We start from the raw sequence: 9,588 nt of genomic DNA on the forward strand, positions 1-9,588 counted from the left end.
ATATTTCCTTCCATGCGTACAAGATGATCGGTTGTGAACCGCCCTTCTCGGAATCCACACTGATAAGGATCGAGTATGTTGTTGAGCTCAAGGAAATGTATAAGTCTGCGATTTATCATTTTTTCAAAAAGCTTGCACAGACAATTAGTTAGAGCTATCGGACGGTAACTTGCCGCCAAGGAAGGGTCTTTTCCCTGCTTTAGGACAGGAACCACAATCGCTTCTTTCCATGTGGATGGGAGGTATCCCGAAGCCCAAATAGTATTGTATAGTGTAAGAAGTGTAACTTGTGCGTCAGTATGTAGGTGTCTGATCATGTCATACATGACTCTGTCTGGTCCCGGTGCAGTGCTTTTACATGTGTTCAAGGCAGCTCTCAACTCGGCAATACCGAAAGGCCGATTATGCGGTTCATTTTGCCTAGACTTTCGTATGATTGGCTTACGCTCTACTATTTCTTTATGTTTAAGAAAGGATTGGGAATAGTGCGTTGAGCTCGACACTCGCTCAAAGTGCGGAATGCAAGGACGCTGGTGTGCCTTGCATTGGGTGTACGTTAAACAACCGCAGTGGTCAAAATTAATCCGGAGCCTCCCACTACGGGCGTGCCTCATAATCGGATTGTGCTATTGACACGTAAAATCCCAGAATTTTCTATTCTTGTTGCTTTTAACGTTCACTTTATAGCGCGTTATCCCTCCCCTATCGCCACCATTCTTCCAGCCTTCTCTTACTAGACTTCACAGCATGCAGTTTCATTAGTTTCCCTTACTGTCCTTAAAACCTAACATCTATAGGTCAAGCAAACTGCTTTCTCATTTATCCCTGCAGACGAATACTCTGTCATTCTAACAAATTTTGCTCAATGGCTTCTCTTAGACACGCTATACACGCACATGTCGACATTATCTGAAAGTTTGCACCTAAAGCTATGCTTTAAAGCATAGTTTTAGGTGCAAATTCTTAGGCAACCTGTCTCCTTTCGAACTGTCAAACATTTCCCTCTCATTTGTCGTTTATGGCTTGAAGTATATAGCATATCCACTCATGCCTACTCCTTCCTCATCGGAATGGCCATAAGTTCCGAATGTGAAGTTTGTGGGCGCAAAGAGGCGATTGAGTACCTTCTCTGTGATTGCCTTCGTTTCAGTGCACAAATAAAAGTGATCTGCACACCGCTCGACAATTAAGCTTGACAGCCGGCCGTTCCCTTGCGGAAAACAAAATTCTTGGACCCTGGTCACAGTCGACGTCAGCCCATATTGCTCTAAAAGCGCTAGTGTGAATTTAAAAGCAACGGATCTGAATGAAGAACTATATAGTCGTTGTCAGCTGGGCCTTCCTTGTGTTTGTGCGGAAAGATTCTCTTCACATATTCTCCTCTTCCCTTCTCATCTTTTCTTTCCCGTTTGCCCATCTACAGTGGAGAGTATTAGAGGACAGTTGGCCTGTTTTTTAAATTTTTTTATTTAATTTCGTATTTTTTCACTCTCTCTTTGAATTATCAAAAAGCTTTCCCTTCCGGCTTCATTTTTGCTATACGATATTGCTCCATAGCTGCCTTCCTCTCCACTGCTCCTATCCTGTACGCTATTTCTCAATCTCTGATTTCAGATTTAAGACAATTTTTTCTGCCTCTGTCCACCCCATTAGCATAATATTTACTGGTTAGTTTACTGGTTCATTTTGTTCTCTGTGAGTCAATATTTTTCCTCTATACAGATACCCTAGCCGCCCATTGATTTGCGTTCATATTCCATAGTCGTATTTTGCTTCGATGTCTGTAGCATTTTTAAGGACGCCTATCTGATGCTTCCTTGCACTGCCTCATTTGAGGTTCTCCAATGCGCCGCTTGGTGCTAGTCCTCCACCAGCCCGCTGATTAACTTCCAGTCCCGCCTGCACGTCAGATTTCAAGTGCAGCACAGAGTTAGCAAACAAAAGCTCGGGAACAGTAAGAATTCGATGCCAAAAACGATGGATCGATTAGTTCGTTAAAATTCACCCCCACCGTCGGCGTCCGAGACACACCGTCAGAGACGGTCTGCACAGGTGGCTCAATGGGTGACTTAGGTTCGAAAGGACAAAGCCGCTGTAGTAACGAACGAACAACAACTTGTATTTACAGATAAAATTACAAAGTTCGGTTACAAGATTGCATAGTTTCAAACAGTACATCGGTTACAAATAGCTACACTGGTTTGGACCACATAGGGCGACCCTATTTCGGCAGAGCCGATGGTGCTTAGCACCGAAGCCAGGTCCAGAACTCTCCTTCGGAGCTCTGCGGCCGCATTTTGTAGACGCAACGCTCCGCCCACAATCTTTACTGGCGAATTGCCGCCGGGTTGCGTCTCAACTGGACAATCCATTCACCAATCACTGCGTTCAGCAGAACTTGCGTGCGGGATTGGCCAGTCGAACAACGAAAAGTCAAAGAACATCTCTTTTTTAGTACAGTTCACGGTGTAGAACCCTCACCAGAAATACACAATATACAACAACAAAGGGGTGAGGGTCATGCCAGCTATACACATCGCAAGTTCCGAGCAACGGCTCTCGAGCACAGCCGGCGCAACAAGCACTGACTAACAAAATACATTCACAAATCCCTAAAGCCTGGGAACGTCGGGACCATGTTTTCCAGTGCTCGAACATGTGCGCGACGCGATCGGGTTCCAAGAACCCGCAGGCCATGCGGCGCCTTAAACAAGCAATTGTTTGCAAGCCAAACTGTCACCGAGGAGCCCGGGATAATTGCCCACCCGCCGAGGTCGGCCTCGTGTCCGGGCCGTAAGCCGAAGCAGACGTTCCGACGGCGCCTCGGAACCGAGACAAAACCGCAGGGTCTTTTGCGGCTCAAAGAATCCCTACGCCGGTCAGCGCGCGGTGCAAAGCCGTCAAAGTCAATGAGGCTGGCGCGCCTGCTTGAGGCCGCGCTATCTCCATTGCCCGCGGCTAGGCCCGAACCAAGCACTCTTCAAGGGCGCCGATGAGAGCACCGCGGAAGTCAGACGGGCCCACCCATTACGGCGTTTGACGCCCAGTCGGGGAGATCCCAGCTGGGAAGGAGTTTACCCCCGCCAGCCGGCCGCGCGCAAGGGAAACGCCTGTGGGGATCCCCAGGAAGCACAATGCGACGGGGGTCCGAAGCACCCTTTTTTTTTACTGTGAGGCGCGACCGCAAACGTGGCGCTGATGGCCTTCTGCGCTCCCCGAGCTGTGCGGCAGCCCTGGGTGCCGACGGCGTGGTTACTCTGCTTGCTTGCAAGGCCCCGCTCTGTGTCAACCGTTAACAGACATTACCCAAGTGTGGAAACAATTTCGTCGAGACGCATGTCCCCTGCCCAGATGGCCCGCGCCGTCCGTCTGGGTTTGTTCTGCAGCCGCCCGTAGCGGGGCTTACACCCCCCACCCAAGACGAGACAACAACTCGCTTACAGTGTTGTCGAAGCAGAAACCAAAACAAACCAAAACAAAAGCATGCTGCGTGTAAACTTGTACATACGCCGCATCTGGACATGACAATTAAAAGTTACCAACCAATCTTAGGCAGCGCGTTTTAACGATGGTCTGAGTTCGCACACGTAGGAAATGCGTGAGCCGCGCCTTGCTCAAGACAGTAAGCTGGCCCGCTGGTTCGCCCAAGTAAGCTGGCTCGCTTACTGAAACAACACAAATAAATGCCAGCGCCATATGATGAGCACTCTACGCGGCACATTCCGTAGAAAGTGTGAACACATGAATAAGTTTCACCGTAAAATAGGTACAACCTAAACACACACTAAGCAAATACACAAACGAAACAAATAGTAAGGCTTCCCTGATGCAACAGGGCTCGCGTCCTGAAACTATAATATGCAGTATCGTACAAATATGAGCCGGAAGGACACTGTCAGCCTCTAGCTTGGGAGGAAAACATAAAAACATACATCATTGAGCTTAGATGACGACACTCGCCAAAACAAAAAAACACTAAAACAACAAGGTACACACAGAAATGCGGCAGCATGAGTTCATCGTCCAAGGTCGTCTGTGTGGTTACCGCAGTCATATCACATCACACCACACTTGTTTCCTTGTCTCCACTGTTCGTCACTGCGGGTTCCCTGTCTTCTACATCCTTTTCCCAGCAATGGTTCGTCAGACGCGAAAGTGCGTCGGCGTTAGTATGTGCGATTCCCTTTCTGTGTCGCACCACTACATCGTAGCGCTGTAGCGCTAGAGCCCAACGCGTAAGTTTTGCTCCCTGAGGCGTGGACTGAGTGAGGTACGCAAGAGGGTTATGGTCGGATACTACAAATATTTTCCTGCCAAACACCCACGTGTCAAACTTTTTGAGACCCCAAATGACGCCAAATGCCTCGCGTTCAATCGTAGACCACCGCATCTGAGTGGGCGTGAAGCGGTGACTGGCAAAAGCAATGGGGCACTCTGTGCCATTGTCGGTCATCTGAGCTAGGCATGCGCCCACGGCAATTGCAGAGGCATCGGTGAACAGCCAAAATGGCTTGCTTGAGTCTGGAGTCGCCAGCTCTACGGCACTACACAGAGCACCTTTGAGACCTTCGAAAGCCTCGTTGGCCTCAGGAGACCACGGAATGCAATTGGGAACGTGTTTAGCAGTCATCTGCGTGAGCGGCTTCGCTATGGCCGCGAAATTTGAAATGTATCCCCTGTAATACCCACAGAGGCCAAGGACGCTTCTCAATTCCTTTTTAGTACGCGGCACCTGCAGTCCCTTGATGGCTGCGAGCTTAGTAGGGTCCGGGCCATGCTTGCCGGAGCCTACCACATGCCCAAGATAGCGGATAGATCCACGGGCCACCTGACATTTTTCGAGGTTCGCTACCAATCCCACTGATGTCAGAGCTGAGAAAACAGCGTGAAGGTGGCGGATATGTTCCTGTATCGACCTGCTGAAAACAGCGATGTCGTCCAAATATGCGCAGGCGTAGTCCTCGTGCTGTGCTAACAGCTGATTCATGCTTCTCTGAAAGCTAGCTGCAGCGTTCCTGAGACCGAATGGCATCACCCTCCAAGCGAATTGACCCAAGTGTGACACGAACGCCGCAGCCCGCTGCGAGTCGTCCGCTAAGGGCACCTGCCAATAACCACGACGGAGATCAATAAGGGTAATATGGCTAGCCTGTCCGACGTTCATTATTAAATCCTGTGGGAATCCCATAGGAAATGCGTCTGGCTCGGTCATCGCGTTTAAACTCCTATAATCAACACAAAGTCTCACTGTGCCGTCTTTCTTGGGGACGCACACCAACGGATGTGCAAAGGGGCTTTCACACCTATAGATCAACCCTAATTCTAGTAGTTCCGATATTTGTTTGGAGACTTCGCTTTTCAGGGCTACCGGAATGCGATAGGGGCGGCAACGCTTTGGCACGGCTCCTTCCATCAGTTTTATGCGGTGCTCGTTCACCCGCGCTATCCCAATTTCGGCCGTAAACAAGGCGGCATGTGTCTGAAACACCTCATTCACCAACGCTCGCTCCGGCGGTTCCAAATGTGATATACTGTCTGCGGGTAAGAGGGCCGTAGTGCCGAGAACCCTACCCGGACGCGGCGTGTACTCCACCTCTCCGAACTCGCGGTCGTCGTGGAATATAACGCCTATGCTAGCTACACGAGACGTGTACGGTCTCAAGTGGTTCGCGTGAACGAGCATGCGCCTTCCTTCCGGGGTTTCGATGTAATAAGAGTGCTGCCTGTACTTCTCCATGACCGTGCAAGGTCCCAGCCACTTTGGGTACATCTTACCAAGGCGGTTACTATCGAACGCAAGCACCTGGTCCCCTACCTGAAATGCCTTTTCTTTCGTGCGGAGATTGTACTGAGTGGCATATGCCCTCTGCTGGTTGGTCGTAGTCAAGTCGGCCGCCTCAGCTGCTATCTGCAGCTGCTTTTTCAATTTCTGCATGTACTGCGAGGGTCTATCTGCGACCAAAGCGGGCACCTCCTGCTCCCCTGACCACGTTCGTTTTAATATGGCGAGTGGGCCGACTGGTTCTCTCCCATACATCATACGGAATGGCGACACGCCCGTAGTATCGTGCGGGACTTCTCTGTAGGCCCACAACAGGAAAGGGACAAATTTATCCCACTCTCTCCCCTGTTTGCTGATCACGTGAAACAGCATGTTTTTGAACACTCGGTTCCACCGCTCCACCGCTCCGTTGCTTTCCGGGTGGTCAGGCGTGGAAAAGCGAGGTGAACAGCCGAGGCGCGAGAGAAACTCATTGGTGAGTGAGGCGGTAAAATTCGTTCCGCAATCGGAACAAACTACCTCTGGTATCCCGGTTCTGCTGAAAACTCCTAACATCGCGTCGCAGGTTGCCTTAGCTGTTAATGATGTGAGGCACACGACCTCAGGCCAGCGGGAGCAAAGATCTATAATGCACAAGGCGTAGCGATGGCCGCGACTGCTAGGGGGATCGATCGGCCCTATAACGTCTAGGTTTACCTTCTGAAAAGGGTACTGCGGCCTTACTAGAGGCGTGATGGGCACTCGATCTGATTGTCTTTTGTCTGCTCTGATTTGACACCCGTGGCAACTGTTGCAGAATGCCTGAACGTCTTTTTCGACGCCTGGCCAAAAGAAACTAAGCTTAATCCTCGCTCTTGTCTTGCGACAGCCAAGGTGGCCGCCCCAGCATGACTCGTGGGCGAGACTAAGTACCTCAGCGCGCCGCGCCGTAGGTAAAACTAGCTGTTTTACCGGCTGTCCCAATACGTGGTCGCGGTGGTAAAGCAGACCATCAATCACGATCATGCCACCCCTTCCTTCTTCCGCATTTTTCCAGGCCCTGCTCAGAGTGGCGTCACTCTTTTGTTCCTCACGTAACGTCCCGGCGTCACCCTTCACTGTATCGGAGCTACTATTGGATTCTTCTTGTGCCCCTTCCGCGTTCGGATGCAGCGCATCGCACTTGCTCGCACCGGTAACCGGGTTTTCGGGATCAACCTGTCCCCCACCCAGTCCTACGGCTGTAACCAGCTCCTCGCTGCTGCTCGGCGGGAGTTTTTTGGTGGGCAGCTCACAAGCCTCGTCCCGACCCTGCTGGAGCGCGCTCCAGTCCTCTGCTGAGAGCAGGCAATCCGCGCTCACGCTCAGCCTATCCGTGAGTGCGCACAATACTGGCGTCGCCTCCTCCACTTTGGAAAACACGGGTTGGCCCTGTTTTAGTGTCAGGGGTAGCGCCACGAGTTTCGCTTCAACTCGTTCGCCAAAAGCTGCGCGGAGATTTACACTGCCATGCGACTGTGCTAATTCCGGTGGCACGGCACTTTCGCGAACCACAGTTATCTCGGCACCCGTATCCACTATTGCCTTCATTGTTCGGCCCCTACAATTGAGAGCTACACACAACAAGCGGTCACCCACAGCTGGGTTCTCTAGCGCGACCCGCGCGGTGAGCCTCTCAGGTTGTTCCTGCTGGGCGGCCGTGTGCGCCAGCCTTTCGCGGATGCGGGGACAATTTGGCCTAATGTGCCCGGCTGACCCGCACTCAAAGCAAACTGTTGGCCTCTGCTGTCCCGCGGGTGGATACGGTGATTTCGGTTTTGTCCTCTGCCCTTGGTGCGAAACCAAACCGCTGCTGCTGCGGTTCCCAGTTGTAGTTTCCGGGCCCTTAGTGCTGGTGTCCCGAGGTTGCCCCTTAGGTATGTCTACACGGCCGTGAGCGTCCTCAAAAGTTTGCAAAAGTCTAGCAATTTCCGAGGCCTTGTACCACCCTGCACCCTCTCGTAGCCTGACGTACCTGAGCGCCTCTTCCGACAACACTGTTTTCAGCTGGTCAGCCACCAAGAGTTCTAGCAGCTCCGCAAAATTTGACACGTCTCTTGATGCCACATAAAAATTTAGGTAGCTGGCAAGACGAGTCGTGAAACTCTTCCACGTCTCGGTCTTCCGCTTCCGTACCCCAAAAAACCGTTTTTGATATTCAAGGGGAGACAACTGCAGCTCATCAAGGACGACTTCCTTTAAAGCTTCATAATCACGGTGCTGTGCGGGAGTCAGACGTGTTGACAGGTACTCAATGCGCTCCGCTAGGAGCGGAAAAACTATCTGACCCCAACAGCTTCGCGGCACCTCGTAGGCCTCTAAGGTGTGCTCTACAGATTCGAACCAAATGGGGACCTCGGCGTCTGTGGGAAATTTGGGGAAAGCACCAACTAATAATTTTGAATATTTACGCCATTCCGTGTTTCTATCATTCTCAAGTGCTCTGCCACTGCCGTCGCGACCACTCGATGGCGACGCTGTTCGTGCCCTGACGAGCTCCAGTTCAAGGGCTAGGCTCTGGCGACGTTCCTGAGCCATCTTTAGTCTAAACTCCATCTCCCGCTCAGACAGAAAGGGCTCGCTTTCACCATCGCTGCTACCCCTCTCCCTCTGACCATCCTCATCGTCCCTGTGATTCTGCATCATGATTAGCCTCGAAGCCCCGCAGTGACTGAACAGTAAGAGGAAAGGAAACTCACGTTTCAGACGAGGATCACAGGTGGACGAAGGTCGAGGTTTTTCTGCGTGGCTCTCGCTCGGGCTGCTTCCCTGCTGGGGTTGAGTCGGCGCCTCGACGTCCTACTCGTTGAGGTACGTCGCCTAGCGATGACTTGCTGTTGGGCTTCCTCCTCCAAGGCTTGAGCCAATTGCAGACACCGGAGGTGCTGCTAGCACTTGGGATGCCACTCTGGCAGATGTACCGCTGTCTTCATAGCGCTTAGCTGGTCTTCCGAACCTATCCTGTCGACTGCGCCAGTAAGAATTCGATGCCAAAAACGATGGATCGATTAGTTCGTTAAAATTCACCCCCACCGTCGGCGTCCGAGACACACCGTCAGAGACGGTCTGCACAGGTGGCTCAATGGGTGACTTAGGTTCGAAAGGACAAAGCCGCTGTAGTAACGAACGAACAACAACTTGTATTTACAGATAAAATTACAAAGTTCGGTTACAAGATTGCATAGTTTCAAACAGTACATCGGTTACAAATAGCTACACTGGTTTGGACCACATAGGGCGACCCTATTTCGGCAGAGCCGATGGTGCTTAGCACCGAAGCCAGGTCCAGAACTCTCCTTCGGAGCTCTGCGGCCGCATTTTGTAGACGCAACGCTCCGCCCACAATCTTTACTGGCGAATTGCCGCCGGGTTGCGTCTCAACTGGACAATCCATTCACCAATCACTGCGTTCAGCAGAACTTGCGTGCGGGATTGGCCAGTCGAACAACGAAAAGTCAAAGAACATCTCTTTTTTAGTACAGTTCACGGTGTAGAACCCTCACCAGAAATACACAATATACAACAACAAAGGGGTGAGGGTCATGCCAGCTATACACATCGCAAGTTCCGAGCAACGGCTCTCGAGCACAGCCGGCGCAACAAGCACTGACTAACAAAATACATTCACAAATCCCTAAAGCCTGGGAACGTCGGGACCATGTTTTCCAGTGCTCGAACATGTGCGCGACGCGATCGGGTTCCAAGAACCCGCAGGCCATGCGGCGCCTTAAACAAGCAATTGTTTGCAAGCCAAACTGTCACCGAGGAGCCCGGGATAATTGCCCACC

At 51.5% G+C, this 9,588-nt stretch overlaps 1 protein-coding gene across 1 annotated transcript; it reads right to left on the reverse strand.

The window, feature by feature from the left end:
- Positions 1 to 1,859: 1,859 nt before the first annotated feature.
- On the reverse strand, positions 1,860 to 8,832 carry LOC135903155 (uncharacterized). Its single transcript, XM_070539949.1, has 3 exons — positions 6,734 to 8,832; positions 4,326 to 5,104; positions 1,860 to 1,899 (listed from the first exon to the last, which is right to left on the reverse strand). Exons 1-3 carry the CDS (start codon positions 8,444 to 8,446, stop codon positions 1,860 to 1,862), a joined length of 2,532 nt encoding a protein of 843 aa, XP_070396050.1. The 5' UTR covers positions 8,447 to 8,832.
- Between the last annotated feature and the right edge of the window lie 756 nt (positions 8,833 to 9,588).

The sequence above is a fragment of the Dermacentor albipictus genome, chromosome 1, assembly GCF_038994185.2.
Source record: "Dermacentor albipictus isolate Rhodes 1998 colony chromosome 1, USDA_Dalb.pri_finalv2, whole genome shotgun sequence".
Lineage (NCBI taxonomy): Eukaryota > Metazoa > Arthropoda > Arachnida > Ixodida > Ixodidae > Dermacentor > Dermacentor albipictus.

Excerpts from the sequence above, each read along its gene's own strand:
- LOC135903155 (XM_070539949.1), bottom strand. The coding sequence starts at position 8,446 with ATGATGCAGAATCACAGGGACGATGAGGATGGTCAGAGGGAGAGGGGT. Across the intron at positions 5,105-6,733 it reads ACCACGTATTGGGACAGCCG|GTGCCCTTAGCGGACGACTC; the intron begins GTAAAACAGCTA and ends GGTTATTGGCAG. Across the intron at positions 1,900-4,325 it reads GGTCTCAAAAAGTTTGACAC|GCGGGACTGGAAGTTAATCA; the intron begins GTGGGTGTTTGG and ends TCTGACGTGCAG.